General features: G+C 41.8%; 1 protein-coding gene across 3 annotated transcripts in view; it reads right to left on the reverse strand.

Annotated features, from left to right (window-relative positions):
• Nucleotides 1-22,459, reverse strand: part of palmdb (palmdelphin b) — a 38,482-nt gene that overhangs the window by 7,400 nt on the left and 8,623 nt on the right. The window contains exons 2-10 of one of the 3 annotated variants that reach the window (XM_064949165.1): nt 18,088-18,139; nt 15,998-16,078; nt 14,200-14,330; nt 6,821-6,935; nt 6,166-6,226; nt 5,928-6,065; nt 4,176-5,324; nt 3,244-3,269; nt 2,282-2,824 (exon numbers count right to left, since the gene is read on the reverse strand). In XM_064949165.1, coding sequence (XP_064805237.1) covers nt 2,819-2,824; nt 3,244-3,269; nt 4,176-5,324; nt 5,928-6,065; nt 6,166-6,226; nt 6,821-6,935; nt 14,200-14,330; nt 15,998-16,078; nt 18,088-18,132 — 1,752 coding nt within the window. In that variant the 5' untranslated portion in view covers nt 18,133-18,139 and the 3' untranslated portion in view covers nt 2,282-2,818. Of the gene's footprint in view, nt 1-1,793; nt 1,884-2,281; nt 2,825-3,243; nt 3,270-4,175; nt 5,325-5,927; nt 6,066-6,165; nt 6,227-6,820; nt 6,936-14,199; nt 14,331-15,997; nt 16,079-18,087; nt 18,140-22,459 lie in introns of those variants that run through there. The other 2 variants (XM_064949163.1, XM_064949164.1) reach the window with 2 other exon arrangements.

Genomic DNA, 22,459 nt, shown 5'->3' on the forward strand with positions numbered 1-22,459 from the left:
TGAAGGAAACTAGTGTGATAGAATATTTCTAAGAAACCTTGAGCCCTGCAAGGTTTACATGTTAATCTCGTCCGAGGTTAACATATTGAAACACCCAACATTGACAATAAGAACATGAAGTCTGTCCTCTGGTGTTGATAGGTCAAATTCTCATGATTACAAACGTCAATAGTAGTGACATTTTAATTTGACGGAAAAATGTGGTATAGTGATTTTTTGCCGGAGATTGTGTAACAAATACATGTGGTGTGTTCCTGCACTTTTGAGAACACTCTACACTGCTAGCTTGTTCACTATTACAAACGTCAATAGTAGTGACGTTCTAATTGGATGGAACTACATTTGGAGCTTTTGTTGCTATGCACTGCTAGCTAGTGAGGGTGATGCCATTATCATTTTAATTTATCAACGGGACTTGATAGAGCTGTAAGAGTCACAGCCTCTATAGTAGGAGGTTAGAGAGGGTGTGTGTGTGTGTGTGTGTGTGTGTGTGTGTGTGTGTGTGTGTGTGTGTGTGTGTGCGTGTGCGTGTGCGTGTGCGAGTGTGTGTGTGTGTGTGTGTGTGTGTGTGTGTGCATGTTCGCACCTGGCTATCTCCCCGGGCTGGAATGACTAGATGGAGTGATGATGATGGAGGCCTCTTCAGCAACTCGCTATCTGCATAGTCAAGTACCTAAAACTCTTATCTCTACCTGACTCCCAGACAGCACAATGTAGTGCATGGGTAATGAAATGCATGCCGTACATGCAAGGACACCTGCTGCTGCTTTCAGGCAAACACAGAGAGATGAGTTCTTATTCTTTTACCTTTGTCATTTGCAGTGCACTTGTGTGCATGTGACTTTTATGAAATTGACAAACAAATTCCTTCATTTTGATCTTGTTGATGTACCTGTAGCAGTTAGAGCGTTGGGCCAGTAACCGAAAGGTTGGTCGTTTTTATTCCTGAGCCGACAAGGTGAATAATCTGTCGACGTGCCCTTAAGGCACTTAACCCTAATTGCTCCAGGGTCGCCGTTGATAATTGCAGACCCTGGCCGTGACACAGGGAGAGTTGGTATATGCAAAAATCACATTTCCAATTTACACAAGTATTAATAAACACTTGTAGATGTGTGAAATAGGACAATTATAAGCACCCACCAAATAATTATTTGCAAATACAGAAAATAAATGAATAGAAAGGAGGATCCTTCCATTCAGAGGTTTTATGATCAAAGCAGAAGTTTTAGTAAAAGATCAAATGAAAACATTTGCAATCTCTTTCTACACACTTAAATTTAACCCCCAAAACCTCTCAAATGACCTGAATGCATCAATACATTCAGCAAGGATTTAGTTTCTGGTTAATACAGTCCAAAGTGAAATATAAATATAAAATATGAGCATTTGAATATAATCCAAATGTATTGTCAGAACACCTTAATTTTGTTCAGAATGTAATAATATATTTCTGTTGTACCTGTGGCTGTGTTGTTTTTCTGTATTACAACAATTATACCGTCTTTGACCAACCTCAGCGGATCTATACCTAATCTAATGCACCATCACACATTCACACACTGTAACACACTCCAATTCAACACCCACTTCTAGTCCACCATCTATATGATGCCCTTTCACCATAATAATCCTTTTAGACTTTTACAAGAGACAATTGCAGCAAACCGATACAAGTTACATCATGCAATAACAGTTCTGGTCTATAAAACCAGCTGGTATTTCTAGTCCCTGTCAGTACTCTGTACAAAGGAAAAACTCTTCTGTCTGTGTTATTGTTGCTGCGGTCCTACCTTATGCCAGTCCAGCAGGTGATTGTAGACTGGTTTTGGCTAGCAGTGTTAAGCTGGCGCTCTGTCTCTCTGTAGCCTCAGAGACTAGAACTCTGATTATGAATGTGTGTAGAGGGGAAGCAACCAATAGCAGAGCAGTGTGGATGGTGCAAAGAGATGGTCTCTCTCTCTCCTTTTCCCTTGCACACACACACTGTCGCATATTCATAAAGAGCGTACCCAAGACTTCTCTGCTGTGAGTAACGTTGAGAATGCTGATGTTTTGTACTATGATAACCCTGTGACGCATTTAGTCAAAACCAGGAACTTACTGTTCAAGTTCTAATCTTTCCAACCTTCTCGGGTTTTCTTTCCTGAGGTTTGTCCAGTGTGCTGTAACTTGAACTGATGATTGCGTGTATTTCGAGTTCAGATATGCTTTTTTGACTATTTCAATTGATAACAATCCCTTCACTGAATGTATGGTCAATCAATGTACAAACTTTCTTATTCATTTTCTTTGGTTATTCAGATAACACATTTTTATTTTCCAATTTAGTATGCATAATATTACCAATGGCATTAATAATTCAGGAATTAATTCCTCATTGTAGATTTTGTAAAAGCACTGACAGCAGAAAAAGGTCGGTCACTTTGGCGTTAAAACACCTTCACAGCCATTTTAGAAATGATCAGCAAATGTCTTTGAATAAATATTGTTGCTGATTGACTACTACACCTAATAAATTTAACACAGGCATACCATAAATGCATGATTGACATACAGACATTTTCAATTTCACACATTCATAGACCATCTTGGCACTTCCATGATAATATAAATACAATTCTGATCATCTGTCTTGTCAGTGGTCTGTCTCTTAGAAGACGTCCTGTATCTGATGAGCAAAATAGTGTGTAGAAAAGGTCTGTTTCATAGGACCACTCTTTTCTGTTCCTTATTCTTCACAGAATAGTAACGTCAGGGACGGGTATCAATCACTTTGCCGGTTACACTTTTCCCCCTAGCTTTGCCATTCTCATTTTCAAAGCTGTGGATAAGAAAAATGGAAAATGTTTAAGTTCAATATTTGTTGACTGAATCTTGATTTTCACCTAAATTAAAGTCAATCATCCCACAAACCCAGTAATATAAAATGTTCTCCTGAAGGTTTCATGGTATAAGAAGAACAATCTGTGTGAATATCCATAGGTAATACTTGTGCATTGTCTTGCTGTCTCTAAGATTTCTTCTTTACAATTTTTTTTTTTAGGGTGGAAGGGATTTTTTTCCCATCGAAATTGTAGCTTATATAATGGTAAGAAAACGCTTACGTAAGTATTTCTCAAGCAAATGCTACTTCATGTTCCTCAGCGTAAGTCTGGGCTTTTCAGATGGATTAGGAAGAAATACCCAACGACATGCTTGCCAATAGAGACCCAAAAGAAAACAGAGTAGACAGAACATTACCTTGAACATGGAACACAGTTCAACATCTGTACCAATGCAACACAACAATGGAGAGTGAGTTTCAGGGAGGAGGAAAAACACAAAACATTACGAAATGGTGATGTATAAATGATCACCCTTTGAAGTCAGGTAAATCATTATATTGAAAGAGCATTGTAGGATTGCCGGTATAAGTCAGTTAGTCAGCCGTTTAGCCATGCTGTGAAATTGTAGTCTGAATTGACAAAGAGAGACCTGCAACCAGTGGATAGTATGACAAATTAGTTTTAATTCGTTTAAATTCAAAAGTAGACATCATGCAGAACAGTTAAGTTAGATAGCACACACATACATTAGAAATGACCAAGCACCTAATCTTATATAAAATAAAATAAACATCTCATTCGAGAAATGTAATGCCTTTCCTTACAAGCAGCAGCATCCTCTTTGGCATTCAGTACACCTGTGCCCAGAACATGACCAAGCAAATGTTGATGTGTTCAGCAGTACGGCCACTGGATGGAGCTAAAGTCTCAAAAAAACAAGTTAGTAATGCACTGATTCACATGACAACATCTCTCCGATACTGTTTCCATTCAAAACAGTTAAAAGCTTTCATTCAGTTGTAAAAGCTGACTATAGTTCAAATAAGGCCACATAAAGTAATGCCAGGTGTGGTAACCACTCTAAAACTGTGCCTTATTATCTTGTTAAAGGAAGACAAAAGAGGGTGAACGTAGGGACCACGGGTTAGAGAATGCTGTACATGCTTGGGCTGTGGGTGGATTGGCGCAGATGCCACAGTGTTCGCGTGTGATCTCAAAGGCTCACAAGATCATAGAGAGATTGTTAGGCTGTTAGAGTAGATGAGAGGCTAGGTTAGCATTTGATGAGAGGGATTGAAGAGCCCCAGCCCCCTAAGCAGCAGCAATTATTTTTGCCCGTCTTGATACCTGCGCTCATAGGCACTTCCATGGCCAGGGGCTGTTGGTCTGGGTCAGAACTGCGCTTGCCAGGTTTGTGGGTGAACGTGGGTCGGTGTAGCAGACTCTCAGAGTTTGTGGAATCTGCAGTATAGTCTGTGTTGTTGTTGCATATAGCTGTGGGTTGGAAGATCTTGCTTCGGTATCCCTCGGGGTGGTATGAGGGTACGTTGTTGTCATCTTCTTCATCATCATCGCCGTTTCCGATGACGACCAGCTCGGCCTGGATATTCTCCTCATCTTCCTCCTCTGCTGCATTCTGGTAGCCCATGAAGATCATTGTCACTGGTTCAGAGTCCAGATCAGGTGGCAAGGTGTTCATGATGTTGAAGGAGGACTCACCACTGTCACTGGTGTAAAATGGTGACTGTCGACTGCTGGGGTAGAATGGAGACTGACGACAGTTGGGGTAGATTGGTGACTGCCTGTCCCAATCTGTCACAGTATTCTCTATCAGCGGTATGGGAGTGCGGCTTTCTCCTGAACTCAGGACTGCGATGATAGCTGGTCTGTTTTCATCTGGGTGTGGGCCTTTTCCACTGCTACCATTGGTGAGGCTCTGGCCAGTTTTGAAACCTTGATGGGGGGGTGATTGAGGCTGCACTAGATGCTTGTCGGCGTGGATGTTTGGAATGTGAGAGGGGGCAGAGCTGGCTACTTCTTCCCTGCTCTGGGCTCCATCACTGGGCAGAGCTCCTGGAAGCATCTGGAAAGGGCTGGCTTGAGGATGGCGGGTTGTAATGGACTTCCGATGGCCATTGGGCTCACCAGGACTGGGGCTGACGTGTCCCTGCTCAGGCTTCCATGCAGGAGTTGAAGGCCTGCTGGTGTAAGGAGCAGCGTAGACGGGCCTGTGGTACTGGACCTCGGTGGGGACCTTTGCATCCCCAGCCTGGCGCAGGAGCGCCTCCACCTCAACGTTACTCAGTTCGCCCACCCCCACCCCGTTCTGGGTCACCTGTCCCTCCGAGCGTAGGGCATAGACAGACTTCTTCCCATCATCGTAGACCTTCACACCCTTCTGTTGGAACTCTTCAGGGATTAGGGTGGTCATGGACACGACTTGGCTCTTTCCTGTTCTTATGTCCTTCTCTACACTGATCTCCATGGCGAACATAGCTACGGAGAGAGAGAGAGGACATAGGATGGACAACAACTAGAACACAATGCGTATGATTCATATAACATACTGAATGTATTTTGAATGTACCACAAATATGTACAGTAGGTTATAACTCCTGTCTGTAAACTGTTTTCATGTATTTATGTGTTCAATCAATAATCAAGGTATAGCTCCTTGACAAATGAATAAAGCTTTTTATCCAATTTCCGCCATGCTAAAAACATTAAATTACAGGCCTAATTGGAACAGCAGGTGTCAAGGCCTGATTCAAGCTGAGTCCATGTTCTAGGAATCCAAATGAGACACCGACAGATAACGATCATATAAAGGCCCATATCTCATAAAAATACTCTGTGATGTACAGGTGAAGTGCTTAATAATTCCAGATATAATCCTGCTTTTTCTGTTTTCGACAGTGCGCAGGTCTCTATTCATTCTATTATCCTGTTTGCTGAGACCTACGGACCTTTGACATGACGCAATGTTGTGTTAGCAATATAAAAGAGTGCAGATGTCCACTCATTGCCTGTATACAAATATTCACTCTAAATAACATAGACCAGATATCGCATACAGAATACTGTATATTGTTTATATACCCTGCTTTGGTTCTTCGCCATCAAGTCCTTCCTGTGGATTTTGTATTTTCCTCAGTGGTCTACTGGTAGGTGTGATGGACCTTTGCATCTGGAAATGTGGCATATTTGGAATCGGTGCGTAAATGTATTGTATCGGGTCTGTAAAGATAACATCCCAGTCAGTTCACATATACAGGTCCACCAGAAGATGTTAACATGGAATAAATATAGGAATATAATGTTAGGAAGACGTATTTACCTGCCTGGTACTCGGCATTTAACTCCTGTGTGGAGATACAGGTGTTCACAATCAAAACCGACTGAAAGGATGATGTAAAAATCACAACAGGCCAGGTGAAAATGGAAGGATGTTAGTAATTAGTGATGATTTCCAAACGTCTCGAGGTTTGTTTCCGCTTAGTGATTAGACACCATATCCAAGGAATCAGAAAACATGCAACTAGAACAGTGGCACCTTCTGCCCTCCATCAATATAATTGCCTTCCATTTCGCATCACCTTTTCCTCTGAAAGCAGACCTTGCTAAACGCCGCACACCCACACAGTCATTTCACAGTAACCTCTTGGTGGAAAAAAACACACAAAAAAACAACTTTAACACAAATCACTACCTGCATATTCAATGAATATCCTCCATTTCATTGGAATGAAGCCATGCCCCATAGATATAAAGAACATAGACACAGATTATTAGACATTATCCATCACCCCATTGCTGTTAGTGTAAGGCTGAATGATAATCCAAGTACACTGCAAACTCAAGATTCAAGCATTAGGCTTAATACCCAGGAACCCTTGTTGTTCTCCCAAAGAACCAGAATAATGGATATAAATACAAGTCCCACATTATAAACACAAAGTAATGGTCTAATGTTAGTATTAGACGAGCAATACCTTGATGATGTCCTCTGCAGTCCTTTCCACCTCCTTCAGTCTCTTCAGAATCACTTCCTCGTTGGCTGAAATCTGCAGCTCCTGTGTTTCCAGAGCCTCTATTTCCGTCTCCATTCTGCAAAGTGGATGCAAAACATAGAGCAGCTTAGCAGCCGCAATCAGTCCAAACAGACAGTAATCACTCAGCAAGCAGTGGTATTCATATGGAAATCGGAAAAACAAATTGACATTTGCATGGAAATGACCTTATCCATTGCAACCGTAATCATTGGTAGTTGGTCACTTATAGCTTAGCATGTAAATTAGCATATGCAATGACTGCTTGTTCATTGATGGAGATAGATTGCTTGATTGAATTTGTGTTTATCAGTATGCGGCTTGGATGTCAATCAAAACAACACTGAATATGTACCGTATTTGGCTCATATCAAATAGAAAAACACGACTATTGTACTTGCATCCAATATTAAAATATTTTGCATTCAATCATACTCTCATTAAGGTGAAAATTGCTGTTTATGTGTTTTTCTAAATGTGGTTGTTTTGGTCAGGGGTCAAAGTCTATTTCTGAACCCTCATCCGGATCCTTGATAGGTTGTTTTGTCCAGGTGATGAGGAGGATTTCTCTCTAGATTGGTTTGGCGCTTTTGTCTGCGTCCCAAATGCCACCCTATTCCCTATATAGTGCACTACTTTTGAATAGTGCACTACTCTTGACCGGGAGGCAAAGGGTGGGAATAGAGTGCCATTTAGGACATAGCTTTATAGCACAACTCTGATACTGTCCAGTGAACAGAGCCCATCTCATCACATCACTGCTGGCAGGCAGGATGGCAGGACAGACAACAGACGGGTCCCTCCAGTTCACTCGTCTCTCTATTAATGTTCTACCATCAGAAAATATAACAGTGCCTCTCTCTGATAGAACATATTATCACTTACAGCTATACTCTGAGAGCTATACTAAAAGCTATATACACTAACACTATAACACTAGAGAGTAACACTCTATACTCTCAAGACGTTAGTATTGTTATTGCATAATGGTACTATTACTCTCTTAAAGTACTTATTATAGACTGGGTGGTTCGAGCCCTGAATGCTGATTGGCTGAAAGCCATGATATGTAGTATACAGTATACCATGGGTGTGACCAAACATTTATTTTTTTATGCTCTAATTACATTGGTAACACGTTTCTAATAGCAATAAGGCACCTCGGGGCTTGGTGAAATATGGCCAATATACCACGGATAAGGGCTGTGTTGCAGGCACTCCACATTGCATCGTGCTTAAGAACAGCCCTTAGCCGTGGTATATTGGCCATATACCACACCCCCTCGGGCCTTATTGCTTAAATATATCTGCATTGAGACTGAGGGAGTAATCCTCTCTAAGGGGGTTGGTTTAAGCAGGCAGGGCTATAAGAACAGTAGACAGGTTGTTACGTAACAATGGTTGGGGTGGGAAGACTGTCTGTACGACCGTTGGCTGACACACAAAGCCTCTCACAGGGGTTAAGCAGTGGGTTAAGGAGCACCATCTCTGTATAATCCTTCCAATCGTTTCCCACTCATAGTAGCTCAGGCTAGAAAGGGAAAGCGTTTGAAAATCTCATGTGTTGACCTTTGACTTAGAAACGTATGCTCTTGACTCACTAACGCGTGAATGTGTGCACTGCACTCAGCCACACACAAGCAAACATGGACTAACGCACAAGCACACTAGTGCCGAGCGATTTGTGCTTTTTGAGGTCAGTTCAGTTTCGGTTCGGTTTTTAAAAAACAATCACTGTTTTCGATTATTATTATTTTTTTTATACATTAAATGCATTCTGAAATATGACCTTGGAATTATTTTTGTAGCTTTTTAATTGAAGTTCCAAAGTCAAATATTTAGAACATTCAATTGCCAAAACATTGAAAACACTCCATTGTCGCTTACCAACACAGAATAAAGAAATTAAAAGGACCCCATGATGTAGTGGCTACCATCACTCCTTAGCACTTACTTACCATAATTTATTCACATTACTTAAATAAAATATTTTTGTTATGTATATTACTTATTTTTCATATAAGTACTTTATTATTTCATTTCTTCGCATCTCATCTCTTCTGAGGCAGTAGCAGCAAGACTACCAGACAACCATCTAACGCTATCTCTGTGCTCCCCAACGAGCCAAGTTCCTCTTGGCTAGCAAAAAGGTTAGCCCATGATCATTGGGTTGCCACAGCTGCCCATGCTGCAAGGCTTTCTGACAAAATCACTATTTTAGTAGTTCTTCAAAGTAGATAAGGTATTTTCAATACTGCTACAACTATCAAAAGCTACCTCACAAACTGTCTCTTTCCCTCTTGTCGCTGTGTTGTGTACATTCCTCTCCCATGGCGTACATTTTGTGTGCGGGAAGCTGTTCAACCACACTAAACTGTTGATTCTTGTCACACCCTGATCTGTTTCACCTGTCTTGTGATTGTCTCCACACCCTCCATGTGTCACTTATTATCCCTGGTGTATATATCCCTGTGTTTCTTGTCTCTCTGTGCCAGTTTGTCATGTATGCTTTTCAGTGCTTTTCCTGTACTCCTGGTCCTCCCGGTTTCCCGTACTCCTAGTCCTCCCGGTTTTTGACCCTTGCCTGTTTTCTGGACTCTGTACCTGCCTGCCCTGACCTTGAGCCTGCCTGCCACTTTGTACCTCATGGACTCTGAACTGGTTTTGACAATTTTGCCTGTCTACGACCATTCTCTTGCCTATCCCATTAGGCTTGTTTAATAAATATCAAGACTCAAACCAGCTGCCTCCCGTGTCTGCATCTGAGTCTCACCTTGTCCCCTTATAGATGCTGGTAGGATTTAATACCAAGATATTTAGCGATCTATATTTTAAGTGGTAAATAGCTCATTGCAATAGGCTTATATTTAAGGCTACAGCTTGGCAGATAAGTTATGGTGGCCTACAAATTTTGTGGAATTAGTAATTATTGTTAGTGACAATCATGGTTGTAAGTAACATTAGCTATATCTGATATTATAATGGCTCAGTTCAATATTATATTAAATGACTCTCTCTTAGGGGACACTATTCTGACATCACAATGAAGGAAGATGGCCACAATGAAAGAAGTAAGTTTAAATCAGTCACATCAAGTAAACAGAATATGTGATGATATGAATGGGAGATGAAACAACATTTTTCAGAGAACATAATTGTTATGCCCCCCCTGTGGTCCATGGATACCACAATGGATGAACAGTAACATAGTTATGATGACATAAATGCATAATCTACATACCTAGGAGAGACAGGGAAGAGAGAACAGAGAATCTACCAACTGAGTTTAGGTTAGCTAGTGAGTTATCTTTCATAATGTGAAATCAATTCGACAGACCAGTAGTCATTTAGGACAGGGGCGTGTGTTTTATTTGGACTGGCACACCACCGTATGTTTTCAACAGCACTAACACTGTTACTGTAGAAATTCACAGGTACCTGAAACAACATCTGCCCGAACACTGTTGTTATAGGAATCCACAAGAGAACAAACATGAACTTTCTAAACACTGTAACTATATGATCAGAGAGAGGGTACTAAATATATTGTAGCACATGATAGGTTTTATCCTTTTACTGGTCAAAAGTGTTCGTGTGGACAGTACAAGACATTTCAAAGCAAAACATGTTTTATGTTATTTAAATTCAAGTACTGCCTCTCAGCGCTGGACAAAGCAATTTGGGTGGACATCAATCGGGCTGTGCTGGACCGACCCATGTGGATGGCCTTCGTCCTCATCCCGATCTTTGTTCTGAGGCAGATGGTCTTCAATACAACTCAGAAGATGATCTAGTCCCAGATGGCTGAGACAGACACGGAGCCCAAACAGACTTAAGAACTAAATGAACTTCTGCTTCTGTCTGTACAATTTAAGTATAGTTTGACCAATGATTGCCAAGAGGACATCATCATGAATCTTGTGGGTGGGAGTAAGTGTCTCAAATTTTGTTTTGATGACATGAAACAGTACATGGAAATTCACTACGTGTGAGAATTGTTGTCTTGCTGGAACATTCTGATGTGAAGGTGCATTGCAGGAGCTGTGAGACGGCAATCGGAAAACCGGAAAGACAAAGACGGTATTTAAAAAATATATATTTGCCTTTGGAAGAGCAAATAAAGAATATGTTGCAGGAACCTGAGATTGTAAACGATCTAAAGCATAGATTTGATAGTTAAAGAGAACCAATCTTCTATAGATAATATATATGATGGGAAGATGTATAAGGAACTGTCGCCTCTAAATTCTCCCGATAATCTGTCCCTTCAGTTGTGAGTTCCAATTTTTAAATCCTCGTCTTTTTTAGCATTTGACCACATCTTCGTACTGTTAATGAGCTTCCTGTACATCGGACAACAAACACGTCCTTCTCTGTGGTTTATGGTTTGGGCGCCAAAAGCCACAAATGAACACGTGCTTGAAACATTTTGTAGCGGAATGTATTACTTTGCAAGATCAAGGTGTCAAATGGAAAAATCCTGAAAGTGAAATTGTGACTAACAAAATATTTCCTTTAATTTTAGTCAGTTACACAGCTGCCAGACCTCTTCTTCAAAACTTTAAACAGTTTAATGGGGAATTTGGCTGCTCTTTTTGTCTCCATAAAGGTACTGTAAAAGCAAAGGGAAGAGGGCATATCCTTTTGAGGAAAATTGTCAACTCAGAAATCAGTCTTAGAGTAATTTATTTATATATTTAGCAACGTAGTCTGGGATAGCTGGAAAAGGAATTTAAGGCCCCAGTATTTTATCTCGGCTTGAACATTTTGACATAATAGTGGGATTTATCCCAGATTATATGCACAATGTGCTATTGGGGATTGCCAGAAGCATGACCAGTTTATGGTTAAACAGGGAAAATCATGAGATGTCATGGTATATACAGTGGGGCAAAAAAAGTATTTAGTCAGCCACCAATTGTGCAAGTACTCCCACTTAAAAAGACGAGAGAGGCCTGTAATTTTCATCATAGGTACACTTCAACTATGACAGACAAAATGAGGGGAAAAAAATACAGAAAATCACATTGTAGGATTTTTAATGAATTTATTTGCAAAGTATGGTGGAAAATAAGTATTTGGTCAATAACAAAAGTTTGTCTCAATACTTTGTTGTATACCCTTTGTTGGCAATGACAGAGGTCAAACGTTTTCTGTAATTCTTCACAAGGTTTTCACACACTGTTGCTGGTATTTTGGCCCATTCCTCCATGCAGATCTCCTCTAGAGCAGTGATGTTTTGGGGCTGTTGCTGGGCAACACGGACATTCAACTCCCTCCAAAGATTTTCTATGGGGTTGAGATCTGGAGACTGGTTAGGCCAATCCAGGACCTTGAACTGCTTCTTACAAAGCCACTCCTTCGTTGCCCGGGTGGTGGGTTTGGGATCATTGTCATGCTGAAAGACCCAGCCACGTTTCATCTTCAATGCCCTTGCTGATGGATGGAGGTTTTCACTCAAAATCTCACGATACATGGCCCCATTCATTCTTTCCTTTACACGGATCAGTCGTCCTGGTCCCTTTGCAGAAAAACAGCCCCAAAGCATGATGTTTCCACCCCCGTGCTTCACAGTAGGTATGGTGTTCTTTGGATACAACTCAGCATTCTTTATCCTCCAAACACGACGAGTTGAGTTTTTACCTTAAAGTTCTATTTTGGTTTCATCTGACCATATGACATTCTCCCAATCTTCTTCTGGATCATCCAAATGCTCTCTAGCAAGCTTCAGACGGGCCTGGACATGTACTGGCTTAAGCAGAGAGACTCGTCTTGGCACTGCAGGATTTGAGTCCCTGGCGGCGTAGTGTGTTACTGATGGTAGGCTTTGTTACTTTGGTCCCAGCTCTCTGCAGGTCATTCATTAGGTCACCCCGTGTGGTTCTGGGATTTTTTGCTCACCGTTCTTGTGATAATTTTGACCCCGCAGGGTGAGATCTTGCGTGGAGCCCCAGATCGAGGGAGATTATCAGTGGTCTTGTATGTCTTCCATTTCCTAAAAATTGCTCCCACAGTTGATTTCTTCAAACCAAGCTGCTTACCTATTGCAGATTCAGTCTTCCCAGCCTGGTGCAGGTCTACAATTTTGTTTCTGGTGTCCTTTGACAGCTCTTTGGTCTTGGCCATAGTGGAGTTTGGAGTGTCACTGTTTGAGGTTGTGGACAGGTGTCTTTTATACTGATAACAAGTTAAAACAGGTGCCATTAATACAGGTAAACGAGTGGAGGACAGAGGAGCCTCTTAAAGAAGAAGTTACAGGTCTGTGACAGCCAGAAATCTTGCTTGTTTGTAGGTGACCAAATACTTATTTTCCACCATAATTTGAAAATAAATAAATAAAAAATCCTACAATGTGATTTTCTGGATTTTTCCCTCATTTTGTCTGTCATAGTTGAAGTGATGAACATACAGGCCTCTCTCATCTTTTTAAGTGGGAGAACTTGCACAATTGGTGGCTGACTAAATACTTTTTTGCCCCACTGTAGGTTGATCAACTCAACATCTAGATGACATGCTTTTGAATATAAAGACAACGTCTCACTTGTACCACGTTCAATCACCCAAAGAACATTTTGGAAGGCACACAAATGGTACACGTGGCTCCTGTACACTCTTAGAAAAAAAGGTGCTATCTAGAACCTATAAAGCTTCTTTGGCTGTCCCCATAGAAGAACCCTTTGAATAACCCCTTTTGGTTCCAGACAGTTTTACATGGATCCCAAAAGACTTCTACCTGGAACCAAAAAGTGTTCTACCTGGAACCAAAAAGTGTTCTACCTGGAACCGAAAAGGGTTCTACCTGGAACCGAAAAGGGTTCTCCTATGGTGACAGCCGAAGAACCCTTTTGGAACCCTTTTTTCCTAGAGTGTGGTTTAGTCTTCCACTACTTTAAGGAATCAGATTGTTACCTAACTTATTGGTTAAAACTCGCTAAGAGGTTTTACCACGTATTAATAGGTTGAATATTTCCCTATTAAAAACACCCTACAGCGTGCCACAGTTCGTTCTTGATGCTATGTTTCACGTGCTTGACATGATTTCTCTCTATGGAATTTTTCTCAAGTAATTAAACTGATGTCAGTCAATTAGTTGTTTAATAACTGAAAAAAAGTAAGACATTTTGGTTAATCACATTACTAACACGCACGCACGCACGCACGCACGCACGCACGCACGCACGCACGCACACACACACACACACACACACACACACACACACACACACACACACACACACACACACACACACACACACACACACACACACACACACACACACACACCTCACCATTCATCCCATTCATCCCATTCTAAGATGTACCTGTCAATGTTACTCTGCAGTAATAGGGTTTGCTCCTGGTCGCCCTGGGCCTGTAGTTTGGTGGCCTCCTGGTCCTCCTCACTCTGAGGGCTTAGCCCATCCATCAGCCATTGCTCTCGAAGGGCTTTTTTCTATTTGGGGAAACCATCAATAGACTATGTTACACCATGAACTATAGTGTTGTAACTCAACAACTGTTGTGTGTGTCCCCAATGACTGCGTAAATATTTAAATTCCATTCCATTCTTTTTGGCTTCAGAAAAAATACACATGCACTAGATTTTTAACAATGTACAGTGCATTCGGAAAGTGTTCAGAACCCTTGTTCTTTTCCACATTACATTACAGCCTTATTCTAAAATTGATTTTTTTTTTAAATCTCATCAATCTAAACAAAATACCCCATAATGACAATGCAAAAACAGGTTTTTAGACATTTTTGCAAATGTATAAATGTTTTATTAAATATCATTTTTACGTAAGTATTCAGACCCTTTACTGAGTACTTTGTTGAAGCGCCTTTGGCAGTGATTGCAGCCTCAAGTCCTCTTGGGTATGACGCTACAAGTTTGGCACACTTGTATTTGGGGAGTTTCTCCCATTCTTCTCTGCAAATACTCTCAAGCTCTGTCAGGTTGGATGGGGAATGTTGCTCCACAGGTTTTTTCAGGTCTCTCCAGAAATGCCTGTGTGCTTAGGGTCATTGTCCTGTTGGAAGATGAACCTTCACCCCAGTCTGAGGTCCTGAGTGCTCTGGAGCAGGATTTCATCAAGTATCTCTCGCTCCTTTCATCTTTCCATCGATCCTGACTAGTCGGCAAGTCCAGGCCGCTGAAAAACATCCCCACAGCATGATGCTGCCATCACCATGCTTCACCGTAGGGATGGTGCCAGGATTCCTCCAGACGTGGCACTTGGCATTCAGGCCAAAGAGTTCATTCAAGCCAGAGAATCTTCATGGTCTGAGAGTCATTTGGGTGTCTGTTGGCAAACTCGAAGCGGGCTGTCATATGCCTTTTACTGAGGAGTGGCTTCTGTCTGGCTACTCTACCATAAAGGACTAATTGGTGGAGTGCTGCAGAGATGGCTGTCCTTCTGGAAGGTTCTCCCACCTCCACAGAGGAACTCTGGAGCTCTGTCAGAGTGACCATCGGGTTCTTGGTCACCTCCCTGAAAAGGCCCTCCTCCCCTGATTGTTCAGTTTGGCTGGGCAGCTACCTCTAGGAAGAGTCTTGGTGGTTCCAAACTTTTTCCATTTAAGAATGATGGAGGCCATTACGTTCTTGGGGACCTTCAATGCTGCAAAACATTTTTGGGACCCTTCTTCAGATCTGTGCCTTGACACAATCCTGTCTTGGAGCTCTACAGACAATTCCTTTGACCTCATGGCTTGGTTTTTGCTCTGACATGCACTGTCAACTGTGGAACCTTATATAGACAGGTGTGTGCCTTTCCAAATCATGCCCAATTAATTGAATTTACCACAGGTGGACTCCAATCCAGTTTCTAGAAACATCTCAATGATTATCAATGGAAACAGGATGCACCTGAGCTCAATTGTGAGTCTCATAGCAAAGGGTCTGAATACTTATGTAAATAAGGTATTTATGTTTATTGTTTTTAATACATTTGCCAAAATTTCTAAAAACCTGTTTTCACTTTGTCATTATGGGGTATTGTGTGTAGATTGATGTGGAAAATTTCAAATAAGCCTGTAACTTAACAAAATGTGGAAAAAGTCAAGGGGTCTGAATACTTTCCGAGTGCACTGTAAATGATAGTTTGTACTAAAACGTACCTTCAAACATTGGAGTTTTAATTTTTCCTCCTCAATTTGTCTCCTTTTTTTTGCGATGTCGTCCTGGACTCTTCTTTTCTCCTGTGAAGATATTCAAGCATGGCTTTGTCAATGGAGAGATTCCACCTGTTTTTGTCGTTTCATAGATTTAAATTAATCTACAGCTAGTCATGGCTATTCCAACCAATGGGAATTCCCCAGCTCCCCACTGTGTCCAATCAAGCAGGGGGGTGCCTGTGACATCATAGCAAGTCAGATACAACCTGTCCACAGTGTCCATCTGCTCAATATAACAGTTTAGCAGTTTCTCTCTATAAATACCAAAGTGGTTTCCAAGACACAGATTAAGCCTAGTCCTGGATTTAAACACTATTTCAATTGCTCTGTCTAGGAAATCGGCCCTATGCGTATAGGCCTACCCTTTATGGTTGGATTGTGAAATGTCATTCCTGTTCATCTGTTCTCTTGTATAGTTTTCACATGTTAAGGGTGAACATTGACATTTTTGTAGCTTCAATGAGGCTTAGAGAAGTGTATTAGTTCCCTAAAAGCCTATGCAAATCCCATTGTTGGGATGGATACCACCTTATCACAATAATATTAATATTCTAGAAGATTGTGCAAAATCTGCCAAAAAACACATGTAATTTGCAGTATGCAAACTTAACATGACAAATAGGAATGGAATTTACTCTCACGGGTGGCCAATAAGATCTATCTGAACTCCACACCTGTCACGACTTCCACTGAAGTCGGCTCCTCTCCTTGTTCGGGTGGCGTTCGGTCGATCGACGTCACCGGCTTTCTAGCCATCGCCGCTCCATTTTTCATGTGTCCATTTGTTTTGTCTTGTTCCATACACACCTGGTTTTCATTCCCCAATCAATCTACATGTATTTAGTCCTCTGTTCCCCATCATGTCTTTGTGTGTAATTGTTCATTGTTAACGGTGTATGTTCACTTGCAATACTTTTATAGTTTATGTTCCGTGTTTTTGGGCACTTGTGTAATTTTTTGTGCCTATTGTTGAACGGAGTAAAAGTGCGCCTGTTTACTCTACTCTGCTCTCCTGCACCTGACTTCGCCTCCCTTACACAGCCATAACAACACCCCTAATAAGCCAGATCTCCTGAAAATAACCTAAGGATTACATTAAAATAGACCCAGCTGCTATGTGAACCGAGCATGAAACAAAAAAATACCCAACTGATGCTTAAATTAACCAATGTTTACTGAATTTCTAAAACCCAACATATTGGGTTATTCAGGAATTCCAACTAGCTCGGTCAAAATAACCCACCGTGTGTTCTGTCAAATATTCATCCAACGCTGTGTTACCAAAGAACCCAAATTGGGTTGTTTTTAACCCACCATTTTTGTGTGTGTGTAGAACCACACAATACTTCATACATTAGATCAGAAGATGTAATGCTTATTTTCTAATGGTTGTTAGCATTACCAAAGAGAAATAATGCCTGTCTGTCTTCATTTTTGTGGAAAAGTTATAACTGCATAGACATATCTGTCATGTAAAGTGTGGTGGTCAGACAGATTGTTGTCTATTAATAGTCCCATGTTTGATCCTTGTATTACTAAGCCCCAGGGAGAATGGACATCCCAGATAAAGTCTAGTCTACTGACAGCTAGCTCTGTGGATGCACAGCTAGAGCGAAGCAAGTTTACTAAAATCAGGGAAGCGTAAAGACAGCCAGACAGGAAAATCAGACAAGGAAAGAGATCAGGTCTATAGATCTCTTAGACTACATACTGAACTGAAGTGATGAGCTCACTCTCACTTCCTGACACTAAAGTGTTTGACCTTCATTTCTAAAACAAGATATCCTGATGATTTCCTAGCTCTCTTTCACAGCTACTAGATACCGTTGCCATCCATTCTCATTTGCAGAATCATCACAACACAAATAGCTTCATAAATGCCTCTGACCTATTTAAATGTGTAGCTTTCAGAAACACCACTCTTTCTTTCACATGAATAGAATAATTTGGGTACTGCGACAGCAAAAAAAGCATCAAATGTCTGTTGTCTCTGTGTAATGGAACAATAAAGATGTATTGTTTTGTAGCTTTACCGTTATGGCCTGGAGCCGCTCCTTCAACAGGTCGGCCTCCTCCATACTGACCCTGAAACACAAAGAGGAGCGAGAGCGTTACCCGGAAGTGTATAGGAGAGTGTGAGAGAAATATAATTTGTGAGAGCGCATGTGTGTGCATGTGTCTGTGTGTATGTATTGTTGAGAGAGAGAGAGGGGGGGGGCATAAACAAAGAGAAAGACAGAGAGAGTTAGTAGGCTTGGCCTGGCAGGGTCTGTGACAGAGACAGGAGGCAGTGATGTGATGGTGACAGCAGGCTGGAGAGAACAGGACAGAGTTGGCCTGGAAGCATGTGACAGGAGTGTATCTGCTTGGGCCTGGGTCTGGGGAGGAAGGGAGGGAGTATGTGTGAGGCAGCCTGTGAAGGAGGGTGTGTGTCACCAGGAAGGGTTCGAGGGCTAAGCCCAAACCAAGGCCAACTGGGATAACAGGCATGTCTCTGTGACACGTCACATGGCAGAGTTATCCAGGCGAGGGGTTGGTTTAAAATGGGATGGGGCAGGCAGTTAGGCACACACACTTGCCTCTCTGGGCTGTGTATGGAATCTGACATAGCGTTACTAGATTTTTTACATGCACCGTGATGTGATCCCGGTAAATAACTGCAGATAAAGAGGACATGGCACCCACCATGCAAACTTAGAGAGGAACTGACAGGTTGTACTATGACCTATGAGGATTTTGACTTGACCCCAAGGCTGATGTGCTGTTATGTAGTAAACGAAAGGGGGAAAATATAGCTTTAGTCCATGTGACACTTCAATCTGAATTGAAGTTGGATTGATGATAATAACTTGTAAAGTAAGTATGTTGTGCCGAGACGTGACATCATTGTATGATCAACTAAGCAAGATTCCAGAGTTTTTCTTCACCATGTCACCTGACCAGCAAAAACTTGAGTCATATTTGGTAACCGTTTTATAAAAGCAATACGGCACCTCTGGGTTTAGTCCTAAGGACTAGGCTTAATCTGTGTCTGGGAAACTGGCCCATAGGGTGTTTAAAGAGATAAACTGCAAAAGTGTCATATTGAGCAGCTGTTTCCAGGCACATCTCTTTGCGTCATGTACTACAGTCCCTCCTACCTTATTGCTAAAGTATCCCCCTCAAGATAAAGTGAGCTGTGAGCTCTACCTGCATGCTGTCTATCGTCGTGAGTCAGCTCAGCTCTGGGTTTATCACATGTGATTTAAGGTTGATCTGTTACTAATTGTGCGGAGTCAGCTCACTCTGTCCCCTCTTCAAATAAACACATCAGGAGGGAGGATATATCTTTCCGCAAGCAGGTCAGGGCAGGACTCCAAGGTTAGGGGGCATTCAAATAACATCCCTGAGCTATGGACCCAGCCAGGATCAGATAGCATGGCTGCCTGACAATATGCCCCATGGAAAGGCAGGGCAGCAGCCTCCAATGACATTGAGTTCCAAACAAACAATGACAGAATAATAAAATATACTAGAAATACATTAATTGACATCCCCCAAAGGGAAGGGATGTTAAAACAATCGTTTAGTGTCCTTGAAGAGATTTAAATAGAATCAACACTGAGTGACTTTCTCAAAGGCCAAACATAGCTATTTTATTTCCAGCCATTACTACTGTATAAGAAAAGGAGAGCACATATAGTTATTGTTGTATTATACCTACTATTGCATCATTTGGTAACAATAGACAATGTTCAATACGACTGTCATAATAAACTGTGCAGAAATTAGAGCTGAACTGGACTGGTTTAGTCTCATGTATACAGAGGAACTGCAAATAGTGTCCCAGTATTCAAAAGGAACATTAGTAGCAAGCTCCCTCTGAAACCACAGAAACTTAAGATAGGAATGACGGGTGCTGAGAGTCGTGTTGAAACCGGGAAAATATGATGTGTGATTTATAAGGTGTGTGGAGGCCTTGGCTTAATTTCTATCTCTGTCTGAAGACAGATGGCTAGATGGCCAAGTATCTGGCCAGATATTCTCACAGGCTGAAGGACAGATTTCCTCTCCCACATGTCTATGGCAGGGCTCCATTCATTTAAAACCATTCCTAGATCTATCTATCTATCTATCTATCTATCTATCTATCTATCTATCTATCTATCTATCTATCTATCTATCTATCTATCTATCTATCTATCTACAGCGCATTTTGTAATTCTTTTTTTAACGTTACAGCCTTATCCTAAGTGGATAAGAAAAAAAAATCCTCTTCAGTCTACACACAATACCCCATACTGACAAAACCACTTTAAAAAACGTGGCTAATTTATAGAAAGCAAAAACTAAAATATCACATTTACATAAGTATTCAGACCCTTTACTCTGTACTTTGCTGAAGCACCTTTGGCAGCGATTACAGCCTTGAGTCTTCTTGAGTATGACGCTACAAGCTTGGCACACCTGTATTTGGGGAGTTTCTCCCATACTTCTCTGCAGATCCTCTCAAGCTCTGACAGGTTAGATTGGGAGCGTTGCTGCACAGTTATTTTCAGGTCTCTCTGGGATGTTCGATCGGGTTCAAATCTGGGCTCTGGCTGGGCCACTTAAGGACATTCAGAGACTTGTCCCAAAGCCACTCCTGCATTGTCTTTGCTGTGTGCATATTGTCTTTGTTCTGTTGGAAGGTGAACCGTTGCCCCAGTCAGAGGTCCTGAGTGCTCTGGAGCAGGTTTTCATCAAGGATCTCTCTGTACTTTGCTCCGTTCATCTTTGCTTCGATCCTGACTAGACTCCAAGTCCCTGCTGCTGAAAACATCCCCACAGCATGATGCTGCCACCACCATGCTTCACATTAGGGATGGTGCCTGGTTTTCTTCAGATGTGAAGCTTGGCAATCAGAACAAAGTGTTCAATCTTGGTTTCATCAGACCAGATAATCTTGTTTCTGATGGTCTGAGAGTCTTTAGGTGCCTTTTGGATGTAATGTTCCTTTAACAGAGGCTTCCGTCTGGCCACTCTACCATAAAGGCCTGATTGGTGGAGTGCTGCAGAGATGGTTGTCATTCTGGAAGGTTCTCCCATCTCCACAGAGGAACTCTGGAGCTCTGTCAGAGTGACCATCGGGTTATTGGTCACCTCTCTGAAAAGGCCCTTCTCCCCCGATTGCTCAGTTTGGCCGGGCAGCCAGCTCTAGGAAGTCTTGGTGGTTCCAAACTTCTTCTATTTAAGAATGATGGAGGCCACTGTGTCCTTGGAGACCTTTAATTCTGCAGAAATGTTTGGGTACACTTCTTCAGATCTGTTCCTCGACACAATCCTGTCTCGGAGCTCTACGGACAACCCCATGGCTTGGCTTTTGCTCTAACAGGCACTGCCATCTCAAGGATTATCAATTTAAACAGGATGCACCTGAGCTCAATTTTGAGTCTCATAGCAAGGGTCTCAATACTTATGTAAATAAGGTATTTCTGTTTTTAATTTTTAATACATTTTCCAAAATTTAGAAAAACCTGTTTTAACTTTGTCATTATGGGTTATTGTGTGTAGATTGATTGTATTCATTTATTTAGAATAAGGCTGTAATTGAACAATATGTGGAAAAAGTCAAGGGGTCTGAATACTTTCTGAAGGCACTCTGTCTGTCTGTCTGTCTGTCTGTCTGTCTGTCTGTCTGCCTGCCTGCCTGCCTGCCTGCCTGCCTGCCTGCCTGCCTGCCTGTCTGTTTGTCTGTCTGTCTGTCTGTCTGTCTGTCTGTCTGTCTGTCTGTCTGTCTGTCAGTCTGCAGTATCCAGCGTTCCAAAAGTGTCTGATTGTGTAACGTCTGCTTCCAATTCACACCTTCAAACGCACAGATCCACTGAATGCAGCTCACTTTCCAGCTCACACTCTCAAACACCTAGATTCCCTGAACGCAGCTCATGCTCCAGATCCCATCCACCTGAATTCTAATCACCTGTTCAGGCACCTGTATGTCATTATCACACACTATTTAGTTCAGTTCTTTGCACCCCATCACTGTGAGCTATTGTTTGTTTTGTGACACGTCTTTCAGAGCGCCGGTTTTCCTGTGAATGATCTACCTATTGCCTGATCTCCCGGACTACGTTACTAGCCTTTTCCCTGCTGGTACCTTTGCCCTTTTGGACCCCCTGTGTATAACCTTCTACGCCCTGTGTTTGAAACCAGCTCTCTGACTCCCCTCGTGTTCATTACAGAATACCTCACCAAAAAAGTAAGATGGATTCAGCGGCACTGCAGCTGCATCTGGCCCGACAGGAGGAACAAATCGATGAACTCTGCAACATCCTTCGCCAGTCCATTCCTGTTTCACCCATATCAGGTGCCACAGCTTCCTCTTGTTCATCTCCCCCATATCCATGCCTAATAAATACAACACCTCCCCAGGGAAATATCAAGGAT

Source organism: Oncorhynchus masou, chromosome 30, assembly GCF_036934945.1.
Source record: "Oncorhynchus masou masou isolate Uvic2021 chromosome 30, UVic_Omas_1.1, whole genome shotgun sequence".
NCBI lineage: Eukaryota > Metazoa > Chordata > Actinopteri > Salmoniformes > Salmonidae > Oncorhynchus > Oncorhynchus masou.